General features: G+C 44.6%; 1 protein-coding gene across 2 annotated transcripts in view; it reads left to right on the top strand.

Moving 5' to 3' along the window:
* The window catches only part of ANO4 (anoctamin 4), a 167,766-nt gene that overhangs the window by 49,716 nt on the left and 91,816 nt on the right, over positions 1–26,234 (top strand). For both annotated transcript variants that reach the window (XM_079991894.1, XM_079991895.1), the window contains 2 exons: positions 8,309–8,497; positions 24,787–24,897. In XM_079991894.1, the coding sequence (XP_079848020.1) occupies positions 8,309–8,497; positions 24,787–24,897 (300 nt within the window). The remainder of the gene's footprint in view (positions 1–8,308; positions 8,498–24,786; positions 24,898–26,234) is intronic.

The following is a 26,234-nucleotide window of genomic DNA, read 5'->3' as shown; positions in this document are numbered from 1 at the left end:
AGCCCTAGCAGCTTCTGACATATGCAGTAGAACCTCGGTTTTTGAGCATCTCGGAAGTTAAACGTTTCGGCTTTCGAATGCTGAAAACCCGGAAGTACAGTGGACCCTCCAGATACAAACTTAATTCATCCTGGGGGTCCATACTTACCCCAGAAAGTCCGTATCCGGTGGTGCCGCTTCTGTGCATGTGTGTGGCGCGATAGAGCACTTCTGTGTATGCGTGAAGCGTGCAGCGTGCTTCTGCACATGCGCGAGTGGCCAAACCTGGAAGTACAAACTCAAAATTATGTTACTTGAAGGTAGCACTGTAACGGCTTTGGTTTTCGAACAATTTTAAGCTGTACATACCATGTGGCTTCCATTTTGAGTTTCTCTATTGTATTGAGGCTTCTGCTTTCAGTTTTCAGTTTTCGAATGTTTCGGAAGTCGGACGGTCTTCCGGAACGGATTACGTTCAAAAACCAAGGTTCCACTGTATTGTGTACTAACACCTTTGTCATCACATCAAGATGTTGTGCATTATCTGGGGTATGGAAATGTGCAATATTATGGCAAGGTTACTGCATGTTATGGACGAGACAAGAAAAGTTGACATATCAATGCTCTTTGGGGAGTGCAAGCTTATGCCCCCTATAACACTGGCCTTCAAGGTGGGTTGCAACAGGAACACTGCAACCATATGGTAAAATAAATATATGGTGAAAGTAACATATGGTAAAGATTAAGAAATGGGTCCCCAAATGTATATTTGGGTTCAAAGTAGATTCTGGGTTTGAAAAGGTTGAAGATACCTGCCTTATAGGATATGGTGGCACTTTAAGATAATTTCACTCCATTATGTTTAGCAAGGCAGTGGGGGCCTAGCTTTTGCTTCAGTGTGCAAATGCACTCAAAAGTGAGTGCACACTGTACTGCAGCTGAGCCTGGGTATGCTATAATGCAGCACATAAATATTGCTTCTGTCATTGTAAACCTAAAATCTGTAGAGTGCAGGAATCTCTGCGATCTATAGTATTTAGTATATTTATCTCATGCACCCCCTTCCAGCAAAAATGCTCTTTTATATACAGTTGTAGATACATTAAAGGGCATTTGCATGGGGAAAATCCACCTACACACTTTACCACATGTGCACAACCAAATGGGCATTGTTGCTGGTCTTTACAACCCAACTCAGCTGGTAGGGTGTGATAGTGGGCATCCCATCTCTCTCCAGCTGGTGAGCCATACGCTCTAGTCTGTCTGCCAACCATCTGTTAAGCAGTGCAGATTTTTTTACATACAAGAACGCATACAGCTTGGCATTGCAAGAAGGAGATCTGAACTGCAGTCAGGCAGAAATGCTGAGTAGGGAACTACTATTGCATTTTGTTTTCCTGGTTTTCTATGATTGCTCCCCTCGCTCCTTTAAGGCTCTCATGATCCAAGCCCTCCATGTGTCCCTTAGGAGCCCTTTTCCTAGCTGGTTCAGCTGTAGCTAGATTAGAAAACATAGTGGAAAAATGAATGGAAGGTAATACAATGGACCACTTGGTGGGGAAGGCTTGGGAGGGTTGATTTGGTTATCAATAATGACACATAAAAGAGACAGTATAGGCATTGTTTGGATTTATTATAATGTACAGTGTGTGTGTGTGTGTGTGTGTGTGTGTGTGTGTGTATTTACAATGGTACAACTTTTGCAGATGTTTCAGTGTGTTATATCTGTGAATTAAATGATGCAACATCTCTTTTAAAAATCCTTCCAGTTTTGCATCTTAGGCTGTAAATTGCTTGTCAAATACACACTAATAACTTATTCTGCATTTATTGACCTAATATTTCCACTGCTGGTTATGTTATCCTGATCAAAGAACCAAGCTGGCCATAACTCTTTGTGTGAAATCATTTTTGAAGCTTTTCATTTGTGCTATTGTAGTTTAGATACTGTTCTGGTATTTCAAGCTATAGATTGAGAAGATTAAACTCCTGGCAGCTGCTGGAAACCCTAGCAATGGTCCAAGTTCTTAATCAGCAGTTTGCCATCTTAAGAATTAAGGTTGGTGCTTTATGTTTTGAAAAGTTGAAAAAATATCACTGACTTCATCAACAGCTCCAAGCTTCTGGTTTTATTTGAGCAAAGAGCTGTTTTATTATCACTTTCAGGCATCCCAAAATGCTCCAACTTACTTGACTATTTACTTAAATGTACAACTGCTTGGGTGAGCACTTTCTTTAATAAATACTGGACAGTCACATCAAATGGCTACAAATAGCCATTCTACTTCCATAAGACCGTCTGCAGAAGAAAGCCCGATTTATTAGCAATTTGGTGCTACACTGAATAGGTGCAGGAGTTGTGTGGTCTTGACTTGATTATTATCACCAGAAAACACATTTTGTCTAATTCAGAAGTGAAGATGTCATATATAGGGAGGAGCTATCACACAGTTATAGGCTGTGCGCTTTATTGAAGGCCCTATATTCAATCTCTAGCATCTCCTGCTAAAGGATGTCAGCTAGCAGAGTTTGGAAAGGCTGGGTGGACCAGTAGTGGGCTGGGTGGATCAGTGTTCTGAAACGATCCCAATATCTAGTTTTCCGCAGTTCTGAATTTGGTTGTATGGTTTTTTGTTTTATACATATACAACATACCAAGCACCATATTATATTATACATACTACATACTACACCCTGGGTTTACACTAAAGTGGGATTATCCTGGGCTTGACTTTTAACTGTTACCAGTAAGGTTGAACTCCACGCCTCAAGTATGAACTTCCCTTTAATGCAGGCACCCCCAAACTTGGCCCTCCAGATGTTTAGGGACTACAACTCCCATCATCGCTAGCTAACAGGACCAGTGATCAGGGATGATGGGAATTGTAGTCCCAAAAGCTGGAGGGGCCGAGGTTGGGGATGCCTGCTTTAATGTAACAAAAAATGAAGCAAATTGTTAGTTCAGTATATTCACTATGCAAAAATATATATGCACACCAAAGGCATATTGCTTTTTTGTTCTTCTTTTACAATTTATTTCAACATAGTCTTCACACCAATGCAGTTTTGAAGCTCACTATGTAAACCCAGAAACCTCCTGGCCACAGCATTTAAAATGCTTAATAAAAAAAGATTAACTTGAAGTATATGAATCAATCCAACAGTGACTGGAGAAATTTAGGTCAAATCCTGAATTAGTGTTGAGCTTTCTGCTGATTACCTTCATGCTTCTCTGCTTATCCATTGCAACTTGCCTTTGTTATTTAAGCCTCATATTTCTCTTATTAAGAGATACAGAATATTTCCCTGGCAGCACTTACTGCATTGCATCCTTCTGATGCATTTTTGGACATTCTGTTAAATAACCATTTTACAGGGCAAAACATTTCTTCTATTTAGAGGAACCTATGTAATCGGTGTTTCTGCCAGGAGTACTGAGTAGAGAAGGGATTGAAATGTCATGCCCGATTGGGCACCGAGAATGGTATGTGGTAAGCAGAATTTGAAGAAGAAGAAAAACTTATATGGGCCTGTTAGGAGTCCTGGAGCTGTTCTAAGTCTTCCTGGGGCCTGCATGCTTGCATTCTGCCCCATGCAGTTTTGGGAAATCCCCCATCTGGGCTATGTAAAAGGGCAAATTTCCACATGTATCCAACTTCCACCTGCAGTATGCATCTGTAAAGTAAACTTCAGAAAGAGTCAAAATATTTATCTCCTCTGTTTGTCCACTCATGTGCACAGATGTAGCACATCTTCTTTCTCTCCAGTATCAAATGCTAGAGACAAGCTGCAGGAGGCTGCTGTGACCCTTACGTTCTGCTTGACAGTTTCCCAGATGCCTTTGGCATTCTTGCAAATTGAGTGCTTGACTAAAATGGAGGCAAATTGCCCAAGGCCCCAAACTCCAAATACAAGGCAGAAGTTTTTTTTTTTTTGGGGGGGGGCATCTTAGCCCCCAAACACTGCACCTCACCTTTGCCCAGAAAGATTTGCAATTAAATATTGCTTCCCTGTCAATTCCCGCAATGAAACTTTTAGCTGAGCTGAAAGCTTTGAATGTTCAGATAATACTGAAACTATACATGCTGCCTCTACCCCACACCCAGTATGATGAGGTTGGCATTAAATGTCAGAGGGGGATTTTCACTGGTGGCAGATGACAGAGAACTGTGACTCCATGAGACAGGTGTAAAACCAACTTAAATAAAGCTTTTATTTCAAAACAACAAACAGTAAAGCTTGTGGGTGTTTTTCATGCAGGCAGAGTTCAAACTGCAGCTTTTCTCCTTTTGTAGTCATGGCCAGCTGCAACCAATCAGCCCAGAGCTCACAAAAACTGTTCTTAAAGGTACAAACATGTTTCTGTGCAGAATGACTCCCAACATTAAAATCCGGACTAAAATTGCAGTGCTGCCGAATATGACAGGCACTCTGATCCAGGAACTTCATTTAATTAATTAATTTCTATTCCGCCCTATACCTGAAGGTCTCAGGGCAGCTCACATAAAATATCAGATACATAAAATCAAAACAAAACCAACAACCCAATAACTCTCCCCCCAAAGATCCAGCATTTTAAAAAAGGGTATAGGATGTAGATCAAGTCAGGCAAAGGCCTGATTGAAAAGGAATGTTTTTGCCTGGTGCCTAAAGTATTGTGAAGGCGCCTGGCAAACTTCCCTGGGGAGAGCATTCCACAGACTGGGAGCCACTGCAGAGAAAGCCCGTTCTCGTGATGCCACTCACAGAGGAGGCACACGAAGAAAGCCTCAGAAGATGATCTCAGGGTCTGGGTTGGTTCATATGGGAAGAGGCGGTCCTTGAGGTATTGTGGTCCTGAGCTATTTCTATAGGAACATCCCTAACTGGATGAGGACTCATTCATCCTAATGGGTGCTATACAGTGGCCAACCAGATGCCTATGGGAAGCCTGCAAACTAGACATGAATGAAACAGCACTCTGCCCACCTGCAATTCCCAAAAGCTAGAATTCAGAGGCATTATGCCTCTGGAGGTAGAGCTTAGTAATTGTGGCTGCTTGGCAATGATAGCCTTCTCTTCCAGTCAGACACCCACAATAGCACTGACATCGTACAGGGGTTGCATGAAATCTAGCTTTCTCGTGAGCAAATGATTTATTTAACAAAACTTGTATGCTGTTAATTGTAAATAAAACTGAGCAGTTTACAAAAAAAGTTGACCAAATTAGCAATGTTATTGCAGGCATTAAACTAGGGCTAGTTACCGGTATGTGTAGTCCCAGCTGCTGTAGGCATGTAGCATTAGAATGGAGGCATTTTGGGTAGCAAAAAAAGTAAAATGGCCACAGCTTTGATTTCCAGAGGATTAAAATGGTGGGTCAATTAAAAATGGAAGTCATAAAATCAAAAATGTCTTTGTAAGTGAAAGCACCTTCCTGTATCTCGTACCCTTCCATTTTTAATCTGGCACACACTAATAGCATGAGTATGTTTTGTGTTTGTCATATTTTTCCGAACGTTTCCTTGAGTTGCTGAGAAAGCTGCAATAGGAAATGCAACACTTTCAGCTTTTTGGTTTGGCTTTTTATTACTCCGTTAAAATAAGCAACTCCACATTACCCCATTAATTTTCTGGGAGAGACAGATAATACCCGTGCCAAGCAAGTCACTTGTTGATCATTGCATAAATTGAAGTCCAGGAGCACCCTGTGTTATATGTTTGCCTAGATTTACAGAAAGTACTTCTTAATCTTCACTGCCACTTCTTTTTTGGATTGTTTCCATCAAAATTAGCTGCCAAATGAAGATAGATTTTTCACTGTCAACGTAAAGGGAAAAGAACAACTTGAGTATCTTCCAGGGGAAATAGCATCTTTACTTTCTAACCATATATCCTGGTGCTTTTATATCTGTAACACCCAAGAAAACAAGAACATGACAGAGACGAGGGTGGCAGATAATTGAAACGTTAAAAAATATTCAACCCCACACCCATGCCATACATTTAAGGTGCATTTAAATCACATAACTCCCCCCCTCCAAGAATCCTGAGAACTGTAGGTGATGGGAACTGTAGCTCTGTGAGTTCTCTGATGGGATACCTGCCAGAATTTTGAAAAAGTTTTTCCAGCAGGGGAAATTAATATCCTAATTCAAATGTGGGCAGGATTGTTCCCACAAGGGCACAGTGTCTGCACATTAATTGAGCTGCATAAGATTCAATAGAGCCCTGTTTTATCCCTTACCCCTCAGTCCATGCACATAGATGCAGATGGCCACAAGGGTAAGCCATTTAATGGATGGTTTGGGAACATATTGCATACCCTGCCCTATTTCAGCCCTTCCCTGTGCAATCAGGTTCCACATTCAAGAATTAAGAAGGTTGAAAAATGCAGATTAGGAGGACAAAAATGTGAGCGTGCAATTCTTGTAAATAGGAATTGCTTAAGAAATTTGCCTGTGAATTTTTCAGCTCTAGTTCAGCCAGCTTCAGATATTTAAAGGGCCAGTTTGCTTGCATGCTTTATATTCCAGAAACACTGGAGAGTGTTGAAAAGTTTAACTTCCATTGTTTCATTTACATTGATAGTTTCATTTGAAAACATATTTGGACATTCCTCTTTTGGTTTTTAGTCACTTTTAAAGGATTTAAAAACAAAGATATGCTTTCACAAAACCACTTTACTCCTTCATAAGCTGAGAAAGCTTTATACTGTACTCTAAATCAGTGTTTCCAAACTTGGGTCCCCAGCTGTCATTTATACTACAACTCTCATCATCCCTAACTATCAGGAGCAGTGGTCAGTGATGATGGGAGTTGTTGTCCAACAACAACTGAGGACCCAAGTTTGAGAAACACTGCTAAATAATAGTGAAATATAGAATAAACAGGAAGCAAAGCTAAGATCTCTGCAACTACTCCTAGTTCTGCCTCTTTTATGCATCACTTAACATGCTCTGACACTAAAGGAGGCCGGGTTTTGAATTACAGCATCGCCAACAGGCAACATGAATAAGGAGCAGCAATGTTTTAGTTTTATTCAAGCATGATCTTTCAAAATCATGGTACTGTGGCCCAAGGTGTAAAATGAATGTATGCATTATGCTCTCCAGTCATACAAGTTAGGGAAACTGGAAACAGATGCAATGTAGCAGTGGTTGAATTAAAGAGGGGGTCCTTAATAAATTCCACATGTAGGGCTCCAGGTCTCTCCTTAGTTTTTAGCCAAATTGTGATCCCTCTCTGTACCTTCTAAAACTGGGGGCCTGTGACAAAAGATAAGAGGACTCAACTCCTTATGTAATTTAAGTACTGTAAATGAAGACAGGGCTCCTGTGCCTTTAATAAGGTTGTGGAGGCAGGAATCTTTACAGCAGCTGGTGAAGATTGCACTGAAGGGGTTAGAAAATCTGCAGCTGCTGAAATTCTCACTTCCACACAACTATCGGAGGTACAGGTAATGAAATACTGTGCTGCATTCCTTTTCTTTATTTTTCTTTATATTTGTAGGCTGTCTTTTGAGAGAACTCTTAAGAAACCCCAAAACCATTGCAGATTTAAAATTGGTGCAGTTTGAAAAGTTTGGTTTGGCACTGTGATTCAAAATGGCATCCAGTCAAACATGCAAAGAAAAACAAAAAACACAACCCACTGCTTGATTTCAGGAACCATAACAAGGGTCATAGGAATAATAAATGATACAGATAAATAGACCAAGTCTTTTCATGTCATTTATATGTCACAAAAATACATTTGAAGTAAATTGCATTAAGTAGGAAACTTAATGTAAGATTTGAAGATACCTGGGCTCTGCTGTCGCCCACTTCATGTTACACTTTGGTTCTGGCTGGAAAAAGCACATTCCTGCTGTGGGATATGTCCTTACAGTACAGTATTTCAGAATTAAGGGTACTGGTATGATTTAATCTAGTGCGCTATAGTACAGTGTGGCTTGAAGGATAGAAAAACAGAATTCCTTCTTTGCAAGAGGGGTAGCTGGGGAGGATAGCAGGAAAGGGAGGCAACAGCTGAATGGAATGTGGAAGTGGGAGAGAAGGACTGGGATGTTGGAAGTTGTTTTTCTGGGCCTTAGAGCAGAGATTAGAGTTTAAGTGGCCAGTACTGTCAGTACTTACTATAAGCTATCACTACTTAGTACACTGTGGCTTGAGTCACTTTTAAGAATGGGGAATTTGCAGACTTAAGTCAACAATCCAATTTACACACGTGTTGACTTCTTTCAAATGATTCATTTCAGACACCTTTAAATGTCAATCTATGTTTGTAATATACATAAGCAAAATTTGCCTCCTACATCCAACTTCGTTTTTTTTAATCTTTCTGGTAGGTAGAAGCTTATCTATTCATGGGGCTGAAAAGCGTGTGCAGATCTACCAGAGAAGAAGCACAGCAAGCCATCGCTTATCACAGCACCCGTCTGTGGTTAGGCATTCTTCAGTCCCGCAAGTCAGAAGGTCAATAAAAATGGAGGCCTCATCTTCTGGATCTGATGGGAAGCCAATCACTCATCAGCCAGGTAACAATGTTTTCCTGATTGCTTTACACAAATGATACATGCTATGAAATGAATTCATAGCATCTGATCAAGCTTGCATGGAAATCAATCTATGAGCCAACATCCATAGATTGATGTTCACTTCGGCCTTTCTCCGTGTGCTTGTTCATAACTGCAGTGGTTATCAGTAGTGTAGAGCATCTTTGGAATTTTAGAAAAGAAGAGATATTTCACAGCTTTTAAGATTTCTGTTCATAAAATCACCATCAAGCATACTTACCCAATCTGCTACTTGCTATTTTTAGACACTTAAAGTATGCCAGTATCAGAGTTACCACTGTAGTGTTACTTTCTCCAAACTCTCTTTTCAGTACAAACAAAATACTTTATTTCCTGCATACAAGGAAAAGCCTGCATTTATCAAAAGTACTAATAGAATCAGCTCTCTTTGTGAGTTCTTGCATAAGCCAATGTCAGCTTGGCAGTGTAGATGTTTCAAAGGGGCCTGTTGATACACTTTCACAATATAGGGCAGCAAGCAGCAACTTCCTGAGATGCTGACACCCAGTTTTTGTTTTTAAATGTCATTTGCGTGCTGAGGTCCCCAAGACACCCTAACCCAATAACGCACACATCACACATTATTTTTGTTTAAGATTTTTGGCATAATTTTGGCCACAACTTTATTATCATACAAATTGTGAGTGGTTGCTTAGGCATTGGTTAGACTAGCTGTCCCCCCCGCCTTGGGGGACAGCACTGACTCCCTAGTCAGTGCGGAGGAACAAGATCAGGGACAGCTGGAGCTGCGACACAGACCCTCAGCTAATCCCCGCATGCTCCTTGGAACTTACGCGGCCCGCACCCTGCACCAAGGGTTTGGACGAAGGGGATGGTAAGCTCCAGAATTCCTTTAACGGAATACCCGTTCAGCAGCAGCATTGGAGGGGCAGGCACAGCCAATCCATACCCCTCCACCAACCAATTTTAACCAATGCCTAACCGCCACTCGAGCCCTTACGCTCGCCGCCAACCACTCACAAATCAAACCACACTCTCAACTTGGACACCACTGCATCCAACCAAACATCATTCCCTACCGGGGAAAGATGCACCCCATCATCCCTGAATAATTCAGCAGCCTTGAAGGAAATCAGAGGGTGAGGAATGACGAACCCGCCCAAACTTACCACCAACTTGCCCACCGCGGAATTAATCCGCTTCCTAACACGTTCAGTGGCAGCCGGGCAGGGACTACCCCGCCAAACGCGGCGCTGAAGCAACCGTGACCAAATTAATTTAGTATTAGGCACAAGTGCCGCCAAATCCCCCAAGTCCTTTAAAATAGCAGCACGTAGCCCAAAGCAGGAAGAGGAAACCATATCATTCTCCCCGAGCTGTACCACGATTGCTGTAGGAGGGCCAACCAGGAGGACACGCCTGTGCATAAGAGGTAAGAATTCCCTCCACCGCATTCCCCTTCTGGAAATCCAGGACACCTGCACGTGCTGCGGAAGGCCCAGGCCAATTCCCAATCCAGACTGACGAGCTCTGCCAGCAGACCAATGCACAATACTGTGCCCCACTATCCAGATACGGATAGCCGCCAGACCTAGGGTTAAAACACAAAATGTAAGAACACACACACCACATTACTTCCGCACATAAACCTTGAATGCATCCGATCTCCACCGACCCAGGTCCTTTATCCTGCGTGCTGACAAACCCCAATGGGCAGCCGTCGTTGCAGCACCAATCCGGAAGGAGTGAGGAGCAAATTCCGATGCTTGTAGGCCGCATGTCGTCACTACTTTACGCAATACCTTAGTAAATTGATGCCGCACCAATGGGTGCCCATTCTCATGAATAAACAGGGGCCCCTCACCTGCCGGTGGCAAGGACAAATACTTCTTGAGGTCTTTAACCGGGCAAGGGCCATTCTCCCCCGTCGCCGAGAGCCGAATAACGGCTCCCCTGCCTAGCTGATCTGTCTTTGAATTCCTAATATTAACCTGCAGGTCGGATGAAGACAAGCTCACGTCCTGCAGCAACAGGCCCCTGGAACCTCCACCCTGCTTTTGCTCAAGTACCAACTCTCCTACTCTCAGGGCCCCAAAGAATGCCAAGGAGAAGGCTGCAGTGAATAAACGTGCCTCAAACTTGGACCAACAGATGCTCCGCAGTTTACCGCGCATCCGTGCCAGCAACTCAAATGTGATGGGCCGTCTGAGGACAGGCCTGGAAGGAGTGAGTCGCCCCCATCCCTCCAATGCCCTGCGTACCACAAACTTCCCGCACGGATCTTTGTTAAAAGTTGCCCTACTAAAAAAGGAAATTGCAGCAGCGTGAAGCCGCAGCGTCCTGGCTGCCTGGCGCAACTGGAACAAATGCGCCAGATACCTCAGCACCTGAGCAGTAGAATGGGGGGCGGCAATCTCCCCAGCCGACTGACCGTTAAATAATAAAAAATCGGCCCAGGCCTTCTTATAGGACCTCAGTGTGGAGGGGGCAACAGATGCAGCTACTCCCTGTGAAACTAATTGCTGCCAAGGTTCCAGAGATGATCCGGGAAAATCTCCGGACGGTCTCGAGCCTCTGGCGCCAATGACCTGAATCGCTCCATCTGAAAATGGGACAGAGCATCAGCAATCTCGTTAGATACACCCGGAACAAAGCGAGCAGAAAATACAATATTAAAACGCAAACAGTGTAATACAAAAGCCCAAAGCAAGGCCAATACCCTAGGAGATCGTGACGACTGTTTGGCTAGTACCGTCACCACTGCCTGGTTATCCGACCAAAAACAAACCCGATGATCCCTAAAGTGCTCAACCCACAAATGCACTGCCACTACTATGGGAAAAAACTCAAGAAAAGTTAAGTCTCGAGTTATCGCTTCCCCACGCCAAGCAGGAGGCCAGTGCTCTGCACACCACCTACCATCCCAGAACAGACCAAAACCTAGCGATCCCGCTGCGTCAGAGTGCACTTGAAAATCATTGTGTAGGTTCAAAGTGTCCTGCCACAATGACACGCCATTAAATTCCTCCAGGAATTCCAACCAAACACGGAGGTCCGCCCTCACTTGATCAGAAAGGCGGACCCTATGTTGAGGGGCCCGCAACCCTGAGGTAAGCCTGGCTAAACGCGAGCAGAACGGTCGCCCCGGCGCGACCACCCTGCAAGCGAAATTCAAATGACCTAGCAACGACTGAAGCTGTCGCAAGGTAACCTTCTTCAATGGGAGCAGTTCCTCAATGACTCTTTTTAAAGCGGCTATCTTATCGATCGGCAAACTGGAGGTTTGGGCCACAGTATCCAACAAGATACCTAAATAAGTCAGTTGCGTGGAAGGACCCTCGGTCTTTTCCGCTGCCAGAGGAACCCCCAGTTCCTCCGCCAAGGAAGCAAAGGCCTGCAACAGGACCACACAGTTCCCCGTATTGTTCGCCGAGACCAGTAAAAAATCATCCAAATAATGCGTGACTCCACCCAAACCGGTTCTATCACGCAAGGCCCACTCCAAAAATGAGCTGAAACACTCAAAAGCCGCACAGGCTACCGAGCAGCCCATGGGCATGGCCTTATCAAAATAAAAACCTCCTTCAAACTGAAAGCCTAGCAACCAGAAGTCATCAGGATGAATTGGCAACAACCGAAACGCTGATTCGATGTCGCACTTGGCCAGCAGGGCGCCAAGCCCAAACTTCCTTATCATCTTGATCGCGTGATCAAGAGAGGCATACTTCACCGAACACAGCTCCGGGGGAATCACGTCATTTACTGACGTGCCTCTAGGATGAGAAAGGTTATGAATTAGGCGAAACTCCCCCGGGGCTTTCTTGGGAACTATACCCAAAGGTGAAATGTGCAAATTGGGAAATGGGGGGGTGACAAACGGACCGGCCATACGACGTAGAGCCAGTTCCTTTTCAATTTTCCTACGCGCCACCCCTGGCATGGCTTTAACAGATTTCTGATTCCTGGGGTTATTAGCTACCGGGGTCGAAACCACAGGGATTCTGAACCCCAATGAAAAGCCATCCCGCAAATAAGCCGCTGACTCCCTGTCCGGGTAAGATTCAAGTAACGACAATAAAGGCTGTAGCCGTACCGGAGTATATGCTAAAGACGAAAGGGTATCATTTTCCTGTCCCAGCGGCAGGAGGCTGGGCAGGGGTTTTTGGGGGCTGCTGGGGGCCCCCACCTCTACGAAAGGGCCGCCTGCCGCCTGCACAAGCGGAAGCTGAATGGCTCCCAGAGCATTTTTCGCACAAATGTGCGTACTTGCAGGGTTGCCGTTGGCAGACGCCCTTATTGAAATCCCAGCAAAACAACCTACGCCCTGCTTTTGGAGGGGGAGCCTTGAATTTAAACAAATCAGGAGCCGCCTTCTCAATACGTGGGGCCACGTAAGTGGTCCAGACATCCAAGTCCTTCCTGTCCCAGCGAGCTGTTGGGATCTTAGCAGCTCTACGTCTGAAATTCTGGTCATAAGACAACGCAGCAGTCTCACCGGCCATCGTAAAGGCCGAACGAACGATAGACAGGTACACCCATAAGTGCAGAGACCTCCTGGGATAAGCTGCAGAAACCACTTCAGCAAAGACCTGGAAACTGTCTAACCAGCGTTCAAACGTCCTATCCGCTTTTGCTATGGTCGCCCGCTTCCTGGGGGCAGCAAAGCCCTTATCCAGCGGCTCCTGGCCATCGAGTGGGGGGGCCAAGCTGAAAATGTCGACATAGCGGCCATTCAAAATCCTGGACCGCAACTTGGCAGACAAGTGGGCACCAGGAATGATATCCCTAGCTGAATTGGTGGAGACTCTTAGGTCTGGCACCAAGACCCCTTCTTGACACTCTTGCACAGCCCCATACTTGGCCCTATGGGAATTGGACCTCCACTCCCAAACCCACTTTGGGAGCCCTGAAGTCTCCCCGAAGCCCCAATAAAGCTTAAGGGGAGCTCCCTCATCGCTACTGGAACTGTGGGAAGAAGTACCTGTATCAGAGGACGAGGTGTCCTTCCGTCTCCTCTTAGAGCGCCTCCTAGAGCCCCTTTTGTGGCGGCGGTGCCCACCAGAAGAGGACTTTGGAGGAAGAGGAAGGCTGTCCTCAACCGAAGATTCCGATGCATCGCCTTGTTGTACAGCACCTGTAGGTGACTGAAAAGAGACAACTTGTGAATGACCCACAATTGAACTCCCAGCAACTGAAGGCTGCACAGGTGAACCCCGCACAGCATGGCCCCGAGTCGACGCCCTCCTTCTGGCACCAACCCTGGCATGACCACGACCGCTTGGTACGGCAACCTGCGACAAAGGGAAAACCGGAGGCTGAGCCTGTTGTGCATCCGGTAAAGAACCACTGGCTGAAAATGGTTCTCCCTCCCCTTCACTAGATGATGATGCAGGAGACGATGCGCCCACCGGGGGAGCCAGGAACGCGGATGAAGTCGACGGGGTTGAGCAGCGGTGCATCAAGCCGTCCATCTCTGCCTCCACCCTCGCCAGTGCCACCGGGTCGCCAGACAAACTTGAGACCATGGACTGGATGCGTTTCAACGACTGGCTAGGCTCAGGAGAGCGCAAGGCCTGGGACGGGCCTTTTATAGGCCGCTTCGAAGAGCGGGCTGGAGCCGGCCTTCTTGCTGCTTTCTTAGGAGCCATTCCTACTACTGGTAAAAGAAAATCAGAATTAAAATTAAATGGAATATTAAGGTCACCAAAACAATGACAATGATAGGTAGAGGAAATTAAATTGCTAAAATAAAATTAGGAAAATAAGAATTAAAATAACCAGCAGGTAGGAGGCAACCCACTCGCCACCAATGTTGAAACGATTTGGCAGCACCCAGAAGCAGCCAGGCAAGAATATCAACCACCAGGAACAAAAGCTGTCCCCTACAGGGATCAAACCTGCAAACTTGGGTTATCAGCAGCACGCTCCTAACCAACTAAGCTATTTAAGCTGAGAGCAAATGATAATTAATGACCTGCAACAATACCAACTGCCACTAGAGGACACTAAAAGCTAAGTAAGCACTAGGTGCCGCCACGTGGCCGTGAGGAGGCAAAATGGCGCTCCCGCCAAATTAAGGCGCAAAATGGAGGGCCTCCAGCCGCCGGCCTCAACCAAGGCCCACCAGGGGCCTGCCAGCGGCCCGTTAGGGCCCAAGACGCTCCCGCCACTTGCCACCAGGAGCGGAGGACCACTACCAAGAGCCCAATCTAGGGCGAGGTAAGGCGCCCCAACGGCCAGGCAGCCACCCGCAGCGCCACGAAGGCCCGAGAATTGAGTGAGCTGGGGGGGGAGGGAAGGAAAAGGCCCCAGTTGGGCCAAGACCCAGGCCGCGGCCCGATTCCGGCACCCGCGGCCTACGCAGCGGGCCTAGAGGCCCGACACGGCGCGGCGCACCAGCGACTCGCGTGCGCGCGCCGCCCCGCCGGCGCCGGGAGTCAGGGCCTCACCCGCCCCCTCCGTAGGCTGGACAAGCCTCTACGGGGCCTCCAAAGGCCCCCGGGAGTCAGGAGGCCGCGGCGCGACCCCGGCGCCCGCAGGCCCAGCCGCGGACAGCAATCCCCCGGCTCAGCACGGCGCCCCGGCCGCCCCTCGCGCACCCCGCGCATGTCCGACCCGCGGGAAACCGTAGCCCCGCTCCCAGCCCCTGGATGCCCAACAAAGAAAAAAAAAGGGGGGTAAGGGTCTCTCCCTGCGGCTCAGAAGCCCGGGGAAGGCAGGGGCAATCAAGGCCCAGCCAGGCCTACCAGACCACGAGGGCGATCCCTGGGAGCCGGGGCAGCCCGGAGAAGGGCAGCAACACTCGGCTAGGCAGAGGGGGCTGGCAAATCGATACCCCTGGCCCAGGACTTCTGGCTCGGCCGAGAAACTGGGCCGTAACCACCCGGGGCCAGGAGGCCCCCCCCCCCCGCCTAAAGGCAGCTAAGTGTAGCTAACCAGGCCAAAGGAGGGATAAAACAATAAGGAACGGTTAAATTAAAGAAAGGTACAGTAGAAAAGCAAAGAAAGAGGAGGAAAGGGAGAAGGGGAAGATCATACGACCCAGACTTTCGCTGAAATCACTCCGGTGCAGATCCGGTGTCCACAGCGAAAGAGAAAGAACAAGCTGTGGACCTTGCTTAAATAAGCTCTGATCCCACCCCTAAATTGGCAACATCAATTTTACCCCAGTAACTGCATCCACCAATCTGATTCAAGCCCCTTGATCCAAACTTGCTTGAATAACCATGAGGGTGTCTTGCTTGGCCCCATCCGCAACCCGTGCTCTCCTTTAATGAGAACATGCTTTAGCATACCTGTCTATTTTATAAGCTACCAGGCAGCAAGGGTGACTCTTTCATGTGTGTTTTTCTTCATGACCCAATGTGTTGCAAGCTGTTTTCATTCAGCTGGCCAGTGTAAGTTATGCACAGGAACTCCTGCACTTCTGTCCCTTTGTCACTTCCTCAGTTCTCATTACCAGCCACCGCGCACGCAGACCAGGGTGGCATAGTGGTTACAGTGTTGGACTAGGACCTTGGAGACCAGGGTTCAAATCCCTGCTCTCCCTTGAAGCTCACTGGGTGACCTTGGGCCAGTCACCAACTGTCAGTCTAACTTACCTCACAGGGTTGCTGAGAAAATAAAATGCAGAGGGGAAGAAGCATGCACAACACTTTGAGCTACTGGGAGGGAAAGGTGAGATAAAAATATTAAAATGTAGGTAATTTCCTGACATTTAGTTTCAGGGCAGTTTTTTTAAGAAAAGAAAAGAAAAAAGAAACATGGGGGAAAGGGAGGTTCACTGTATCCGCATTCTAGCTGGCTGAAGCTGGCAGTGTTTTGGATGTGGCAGATTGTCCATCTCTTCACTCTACACTCTCCCCCCACCCCCTCCATTTAGGATTCCTTTTTCAGTAATTCATTTTTCTCTCTTCTCTCTCAAAAAAAAAATTAAAAAAAATACCTTCCTCTGACACAAACACACACAGACACACAGTTCAAAATTACCAACAGAATTGGTTCATTTCCCCCCCCCCTTCATTGTTAAATACATAAATAAAAATAAATAAAACATATCTTTTTGAGTTATGGTGTTGCACATGCATTTGTCTGTCTGTCGCATACAGTATTCTGAAATGGCAATTGCTCCTCGTTTCCCATCAAAGGTTCAGGGAGGCAGCAGATGGTTTATGGATAGGGCCAGTGCTATTGCTCTGAGCTGCTCCTGGCAAACTGAAGAGAAACTCTCGGCTGGTTGGCCTCAATTTCTGCGGGGATCATGCTCCATTAAAGTTAAGTGCAATTCACCACCAGGAAAGACAGAGAGCTTTCATTTATAGGACAGAAGGAGTTTCCATTTAAACAAAGCTGCAATAAGATCAGAGCAGCAAGCCTGAAGGAAACCTAGGGTTGGAACTTGAGGCTGGGAGACCAAATTAACCTTCTCACACACAAGCACAAAGCCCCTGGTGCCGGCCAGATTAAACCCTGTGGAGGCCCCATGGCAGTCAAAACCTTGTTCGCACTCTAGTGGGATAACATTGAAATAAGAAAGCTTGATTGTAATTTTCTTTCAAGGTCAAATCAATATTATTTTGATCCGTTGTTGCGAGGCCCCTAACAAAAGGCCCATTGGTCAGTGCCTACTCTGCCTATTTGGTAATTCGGCACTGAAAGCCCCTAACAAGGCAGGATTATTACCCATCTTTTCACCTCTTATGAAATCTGTTGGGCATAACTCCATTTTCTGAAGATCTAAGCCTCAGGGGGGAAAATGTGTTCATGTGGATATAGGATTTTATACATATAGCGGTTTTGTTGTCCATATGAGCTATTTCCAATAGTTCAGCTACTCATGCTATTTGTTCATTACTTAAGTCAAATGACTGGTTTTAATGTTTAATCAGTATACAGGACACAGATTGACTTGGAAAACAGTCTCCTTCCCATTCAGGTACTCTACTTAGGAACTTGGTATATTAATTTCTTGAGTTGTTGTTCCTCTATTATAAAAAGAAGTTCGTGAGTTGGAACTTCCAAAAGCTAAGAAGATTGTTTTTTTTTCTAAGAAATGCAGCACTGATCAGGAAAGTATATTGGCAGCAGTAAATCTCTGTCCACTTGCTGCTACTTATTTACATATCAGATTTGCACCATTTAAAGGAAATCATGAGATTTCTTATTTGTATTAGCCTGTCACCTTTTTTGTGACTCAATTTTTTTTTTTTTGAGGGTGAAAGAAACCTGCATGTACAGTTGCATATTAAAGTCTAAGGAACATAGATTACACATTTACACTCACATTGGTGTGTGCGTGCGTGTAGAGATTAGGAACTGAGAGCATAAATCAGATGTCAGTCTGAATGTGGAAAACACCTGTCTTCACTGCATTATTTGTTGATTGTTTATACTTATGGGTATTCTTGACCAAGTGCCAAGTGGTGCTCGGGTGGGTTACAAAAATATCACAATTACTTTAAATGTGAGCATTTGGATGTGGAAGGGATACCTATTCAAGCAGTCACTGGAATGTATATGCCATTAAAAATCATGCAATGTGTAGCTGATTTGATTCTGGCTTTTGGATGCATGTTCAAGTTGCAGTTCCTGATACTCAAGTGGAAGGCTGCTTCCACATGCAGATCTCTTTCTCTGAATTTGGATGTTGATATCTAGAGCATGATGAATATGACAATATCTTTTTCGAAACTCTGTTAACACTCTATTCCACAGTGAAATTAAAGCAAAAACTAGAAAGCTGAAGCAGTCACTGCAGGATGCAGACGTCTATATTTATCTGGTCACTTCCAGATTGCCTTTCTATTGAACATTAATTTTGCTTCATTTGTAGGGAAGTTGTATGATGTCTTATCAAGCACTTGCCATGCCACATTTTCTAGTACATTTTCCCGCCACTTCCCTTACTGAAAAAAGTTGTGATTTTTCTTTTCTTTTGGGAAGTGCATTTGTTGCACAAGAGCTGCAAATCCACTTTAACTGCACAGCATGACTTTGCCATTGTGCTATTGAATCCCAGTTGCAAAATAACAAATCTGCAAGCACCCTTTATCATTACTTACATTGCATACAATCCATCAATGCAAAAAAGGACTTGTTTTTTAAAAAGCTGCCCATTCCATTACAAATTAGGGTTGATATTTAGTATCTAAAGAGGCAGTGGAGTTCAGAATAAGCTGTGTGAACTGACAAGTACCTGGTCCAAATTCTACCACATGAATGTGGAGGACCTTAACCAATCCACTGTCTTTCAAGCTCAATCTACTCCATCTGCAATAAGGTGGTGATAATACTGAGATACTGTAGTATAGGGTTGTTTTAAAGATTACTGAGAGGCAAGGTATGCTGAATGTTCTGAGCACTCAAAAAAGAATATAAATGCTACCTATTAATTTACAAAATGTAGTAGGTGTTATCATCACAGCTTCTCTTAAGTGATTTGAGTCAAAAGGGTGCATGTTCTGTAAATGGCATTGAATTATACAGTACATAGAAATCATCATAAACAACAACTGTTTTTTGCACTGGAAATTGCTTGTGAGTATATTGTTATTGTTGTTGCTACCATTGTTAGTCCATCCATCCATCCATCCATCCATCCATGTTTGCTTTTATGTAGATTCTGGCCTAGTGTAATTAGGTGGGTTCACCTACTTCATGCAATTTAGGAGGCACAGATTGAGAGTAAAAATCAAAGATGCACTTTGTTTCTAGTTATTCTTTATTTTATTTATTATTAATATTTACTAAATTTGTGTACCACCCTTGATCCATAGATCACAGGGTGCTTCACAAGGTAGATCCTACAAAACTGAAGTCTAGCCACCCCTGGTTTACACATAACTTTGGAGAATTGCAGTAAGATTTCTATGGCTTTCTATCTCATGAGATCTTTTGGAGATGTAGAGGAAGGTGTCATAGTATTTCTGCCTGTTTTCTGAGAGTGTTCTTCTTTGAACATAAGATTAATGCTGCTGGGATGGCTTAGGGTCCATGCAGTCTAGCAATGTCTTCTCAACAAGTGTCCAGCTAAATGTCTCTGGAAGCTTAGAAGGAGGGCAAGAAAGCAACAGTTCTCTCACATTGTTTGTCCTTGGCTTTAGGTTTCCTTTATCCGTCACGCTTGCTGGCTATTGACAGAAGTACCCTTCATGAATTTAAAGCCATCTAAGCTAGTGGTCATCGCTACATCCTGTGGTAGTGAATTTCATAAATTAATTATGTATTGTGGGAAACAGCATTTCCTTTGTCCATTCAGAGCCTGCTGCCGATCAATTTCTTTGTGTAATCTGAGTTCAAGTATTATGAGAGAAGGAGAGAAAAATTCTCAGTCCACTCTTGGCCTACCATTCATAATTTTATAAAAACTTAAATCATGTCCTCTTTAGTCATCAGACTTCAATAATAATATTGATAATTTTATTATTTATACCCTGCCCATCCAGCTGGGATTCCCCAGCCCAGCCACTCTGGGCGGCTTACAACATATCTTAAAACATAATAAAAACATCAGTCCTTAAAAACTTCCCTAAACATGGCTGCCTTCAGATGTCTTCTAAAAGTTGTTTACTTCCTTGACATCTGAAGGGAGGGTGTTCCACAGGGAGGGCACCAAGCTTTGGCCTCACCTCAGGTAGGTGATCCACCTCTTGGTGGTTTTGTTGCCTTTTCAGTACTTTCCCCAGTGCTATAATGCTCCTTAACAGATGGAGTGACTATATACAACTGCACTAATCCCACCTCCATGACCTGTTCAGCAGGCAGATATTCATATGTGAGACTCTGAGGGAGGGGGAATGTTTTGGAATTCTTTAGTATGGTTGAGGAAGTTATTTCTTGCTTGCTGCTTAACTTCCATGTAGCTGCACTTCTTGAGGCCTAAACTCAGATGGGATGTCTAGAGTGTCCGGGCTTAGCAAAATTGATCTGCATTGTCCTGGTCCTGCATTGCCTTATGAAGCATCTGAGCCTGACTGTATTGCTAAATGAATCCTTAATTCTATATAGTCTCCCATGTGACTAGTTGGTGTTTAGGATTCTTACAAGTATTAGCTCTGGCATAGTATATACAATAGTTTTTCAGTATAGTATTATAGTTTATTTGGTGATTCTGAGAAAAGCAAAGCACAAACCAGTCATTAATTATCTTGGTGTGTAGTTCTGTGATTGCATAGAGAGGATGTTGCTGTTGAAAGTTCTCTGTGTTGTGCAGAGGTGTGTGTCATAGCATAGGTGTGGGGGTGTACTTGTGTGGTTGCAGTTGATCAGCGTAGTTGTGTATTGTGTGAATACTTGTGATTACAGGGTGGTTATGTGGTGCCCACAACAGATTAAGCTTCAAAATGTCCCAGTGGGCTCAAAAGTGTTGGTAACCACAGCTGCAGTCAAAAAATATCTGAAGGGCACCATGTTAACTACTGCTGTGTTAAAGTCATTTCACATGTTATGGCAAGGAGTTGTTCTCCATCATCCTGCTGATATATGTAGTGTATTCTGCAGCCACCAGCCTATAATTTTGCTGGCTAGAGTTGCTAGACTATTTAGGCTCAATTTAAAGATTGAATGCCTTTATTTGGAATTAACAGTAAACTATCAAATTATGTTTACCCTCTTCCTGCTCATATAGTATATGACAAATTTTTTTGTTTTGTTTAATTTGCACTGTGCAGAAAGGCAATTTAGGAATATTGTGTTGTGCATCATGATTAGATTTTGAAAACGGGTTCTTTTGCTTCTGTCATTTTTTTTTCTAAATACACTTTACAGTTCACACACAATAAATCTTTGCATCAAGGTATCCATCCTTTTTAGTGCATCCTAAAGTGTTGCAGCATTTTATAGATGCTTTCAGCTGGCATGCTGAAGCTTGCCTTTTACAGTACTAGCTGGGTGAAGTGATGTGCTTTGGCTTCCTGCTACTTTCATCTTCATATTTGTCACAGGCTGTATTGGATTTCGACATTTTCTCTGCTTATTTGCTTGTTCTGTTTTAGAGTCGGAACTTGTTATAGTTGAAATTGCTATTTCACTGTTATGCTTCCCATATCCATACATACTGGAATGAGCTTGATGTTGCCATGGTGAAAGAAAATGTGTGATCTAGTTCCAAGAGCAATCCACAATCCAGTAAAGCCAATGTGATTGGGATTAAGCCCCATTTCATTACAACTTTCTACAGACAGCAAATTCAGCAGGTAAAGCTCCAATGGTGAGGCTGACTGGATTCTACTGCCAGCTATTCACGTCCCTTTTTTTATTCCCCCCCCCCCAGAAAACTCAAAACAAAATACAGTGGTACCTCAGAAGTTGAATGGAATCCGTTCTGGAAGTCCATTTGACTTTCAAAACGTTCAGAAACCAATGCACGGCTTCTGGTTGGCTACAGGAAGCTCCTGCAGCCAATTGGAAGCTGCATCAGATGTTCGGGTTCCAAAGAACGTTTGCAAACCAGAACACTCACTTCTGTGTTTGGGGCGTTCGGGAGCCAAAATGTTCAACTCGCAGGGTGTTCACGAACCAAGGTACGACTGTACCCATCAGAGTACAAAAAGAATTCAAAACAGAGTCAAGATCTTAAACATTTTAACAGATGGGACATCCATACCCAGAAGCTATTCACATCTGTCAGAGCTGCCCCTAGGTCCCAGCTCACAGAGGACCAACGCCCGATCGTCGTTATGTACAAAAGTCTTTATTGAAGTTCAACTTCCATTCCAAAGCCGCAGCGCGCAGCTCTACGTCTTAAACCCTAGACCGGCGAAGTCCTGTCTGAATCTCCTCCCCTCTGACACCAGTTTAAGATCCTAGCCCTGCTCCACCTTTTCCGTTGTTCTCTCCTCCTCTGGGTCCTCCTGCCCGCCGGGGCTTTCCCCTTTCTGGACTCTTCCGACGCTGAGTCGGCTGACTCCTCCCCCTGTTTCCGGCGGGCTTTAGGACCCGGTTCCCAATCCTCATTCTCTGCTGTCCCGCGCTCCTGTACATTTGAACTTGCCTCTCGCGCCAACCCAGTGACCTTCCTCCTGACCGTCACACTGCTTCTGTCACTGCTTCCCTCTTCCGGGATACTGCCCGGATTTGACCTCCCCTCCGTTGTCTGGCTCTCCGATGAAGGCGTGGCCAGCCCTGACTTATCTTCACTCCCTGGTGTGGAATCCTCTGCCCTCGATACCTGGGACTCTTCCCCCCCACTATGCTCTGGTGGGGAAGCTGGTCCTGATTTCCAACTGCTACTCTGGGAGTCCCTGCTGGCCCCTTGCTCCTGGAGTGTCCCCCTTGGGAATCCCCTTGCCCTGGCCACTGGCGCCCCCTTCTGTGAATCTTCCGATTCGCTGGAGAGGCTCATGGAATCTCTCGGGCCACTGTCATCTTCTCCTACACTGCCCTCAGATTCTTCCCCTTCGCTCTCCATCTCCCCTCTTCCCTGTGCTTCTGCTCCTGAACCCCTGACAACATCCTTATGAGGTTACTTTAGCACCAGCGTCAAACCCTGGGGTGTGAGTTGTTTCAGTGTATGGATCTTTGCGACTGAGAGGTATAGTGAGGAGTGAACCAGAGAAGAGTCTGTACTGATGATAGCTATTTTTGACACAGTGTGTCCTTGACTTAGAGGAACAGTTAGTTTTGGATTGGAAAATAAATTCATCTCCCTACTCAGTTATGTGGCAGCCCTAAACATGCATATTAGGGAGGAATCTCAGTGAGCACATTGAGGCTTACTTCAGAGTGAGCATGCATTGGAATATGCTGTACTCTCCAGATGCTTTGAACCACAACTTCCATCAGCCTCCACCAGCATGGAGAGCAACATCTGGAGGACACCGGATTAGGGAAGTCTGTGTTAGAGAATTTACAGTACGTCTGAAATTGCAGAATTACACAGGGTTCATTCTCCGCTTTCTGCCTGCTTCCAGCCAGTGAGGGAGAGGGACCACCTATTTGCTCTCAGGCTCAGAGCAACATCCTTTGTCAAACTAAGGACCATACTCAGGCCCAAGAAGCTGGCTTGGCTACTTCAACAACTGAATCCTCCAAACTAACAGCAATATATATTATTAATACACAAATTTAATAAAGGGGAATGTCTGATCAAATAATGTAAAGTTCAATATTTCCAAATGGAAAATTCAGTTCATAGAATCATAGAACTGTAAACAGAGGCAGTTTTAGGGTAGTGGTTCAGCTGCACTGGGCACCACAACAATGCTGTAGAATGGAGCTTGAGAGTTGGTGGGCGTCAAATTTTTGTGTTGCACAGGGTACAATGGTACCTCTGGTTACGAACTTAATTTGTTCTGGAGGTCCGTTCTTAACCTGAAACTGTTCTTAACCTGAGGTACCACTTTAGCTAATGGGGCCTCCTGTTGCCGCTGCGTGGCCGCGCGATTTCTGTTCTCATCCTGAGGTAAAGTTCTTAACCCGAGATACTATTTCCGGGTTGCGGAGCCTGTAACCCGAAGTGTTTGTAACCTGAGGTGTTTGTAACCCGAGGTACCACTGCACTGCTGAAATTTGAGAGTCCCAAGTCCGCCACTGTTGTAGAGTTGGAAGAGACCCAATGGATAATCTAGTCCAACTCACTGCAATGTAGAAATCGTAGCTAAAGAACCCCTGACAGAGGTTTGCATTAAGCTACATTTTCCTTGTGCAATTGTTTTGGAAGCAACATACAGAATATTTGAGCAAACAGAAAAACAGATTGAATGTTACAAAGATCATAAAATGCCTTGGATTCCCAGATATAATTTAGTATAGAATCGTTAATATATTTATAATATTAAAAGCAAATAAATTTACATCCGTGTTAGTTTAGTTGAGTCTACCCAGGAGAAAACTGGCTTACACCCAACTCCTTTGGCTTTTCATTTAAGGATTGTGTTGCTGTTAAGGGTCAAACTAGGTATGATATGATTGTACTAATGCATGTTTTCTCTTGTGTAAATTGCAGCCAAAAATGCAATGGATGGTTTTGTTATGTCAACAGTAACTATGGGGAAGAGAAGTTTAACTCTTTCACTCCTGGCCAAAAATCTCCTCTCTGAGGCTGTTATTTGCGGGGATGAGTGTAGGTAGCTGAAGGTCTGTTTCTTTATGGGGAGGAGGGCATCAGCAGCATGCTGTGGGTGTTACTATTCAATAAATGTATTCTCAAACTGACTTTCCCTGCACTGCACAGCAAAAGGAACAATTCCAGCCAGCTCTAGTGTTTGCAACCGTTGTTTCTTTCCCACCCATCTTCACTGGAGTCACTACTAAACTATTGCAAACTCCGCCAATCTCTTCAATTTCTTTAGAAGGAAGAGAGCATTGTCAAGGTCGTCACCTGGAAACACAAATATCAATAAGACTTGACGCTCAGAAGAGAGATGTGGACTTTTCAGAAATACTTAATGCAATACAAGAAAGTAAGTTACTCTGTGGGGCTCAGATTCTTAACATTGTAGAAATGTTAATGGAAATGAATATATACTTGTTTAGTTGAAAGGGGGAGGTGGGAAAGGAACAACAATGCACACAAGTGTGATTCAGATAAAGTGGCTTAATGAAAATCATTATATTAAGCGGTGGATTCAGATCTACAGATTTCAGTGTAACAGGACTTATGAAGAAATTGTCAGTAAATCTTTATTAGTTTTATTTATTTCTTAGTGGGATCTGCACGCAGATCAGGTAGAAACATTCTTTGGAATATTTATGTAGTGCTTTTCAACAAAAGAAAAAGGTTCTCAAAGATTTCACGCAGAAAAGGGTTGCTTCCAAGCATGTGTTGGGCTTTCACATGTAGAATTTCCACCCTTCAGCAAAGGTACGGAGTCTCACAATGTGTCTGATTGCCTACAGAGGATTTCACTTGAAAAGCAATATATGCCTGGAAGCACCTGCCTCCTCCTTCCCACTCCCGCCAACCCCATATGAGAACAGATTTGATAATGTCTGGTGCCAGGAGGAGAGGGCTGCTCTACTGTTGAACAGCTCTTACAGCCAGGGGCTTAATATTGCATATGAATCATTCAGGTATCACAAACGGGGCACTGACAACAAGTTATTTTCCATGGAAAGTAAATCCTAAATAAATTGGGGGGCGAGGAATATGGATGGGCAATGTTGTGTTTATGCTGAGAAGAGCTTGCATGCATGACGAGCAAACAATCCCAATAAACACCAGTCTGGAAGCATCTGAGCCTTGAAGAAGGTAGAAGGAATGGTTGTTAACAAGTTGTCTTCTGTGATGAATTACAGAGGTGAAATTACACACATTTATGATGAGAAAAAAGGCTCTGAAAACAAATAAAGAGAAGTGCTTCTCAGGATTTCTGACCAGATCATTTGTGAATTTTTTTTTACATTTTTTAATGTGATGTCCCCAGGAAAACTGTGCACATAGAGGGAGTTTTTTTCAATGTTGGGGTGCATACACTGTTCCATTTGCACTGATACTCATATATTTTTATGGGAAGGCCACCATGCTTACTTACCTAACTATACAGCGGGGGGGGGGCACCTGTGGCATCTTGGCTGAATGTGACCATTAGCCTAATTTCATGAGTGTGCCAAGGAAGGGGTGGCAGAAAGAGAGAGAAAATGGGGGTACTGTGCCCCCGACACAGTGTGTCTTGAAAGAGAATGCAGCGCTGCAGAAAAATGGTTTCCCAGCCCTGCTATTACATAGCGAGTTGTGCACTTTAAGTAGCACTAAAAATAAAACATTCTCTTGCCTATGTTTTTCTCAATTGTAAAAAGT

The sequence above is a fragment of the Podarcis cretensis genome, assembly GCF_951804945.1.
Source record: "Podarcis cretensis genome assembly, chromosome: 10".
NCBI classification, from domain to species: Eukaryota; Metazoa; Chordata; class Lepidosauria; order Squamata; family Lacertidae; genus Podarcis; species Podarcis cretensis.
This window is presented reverse-complemented; position numbering and strand designations above follow the sequence as displayed.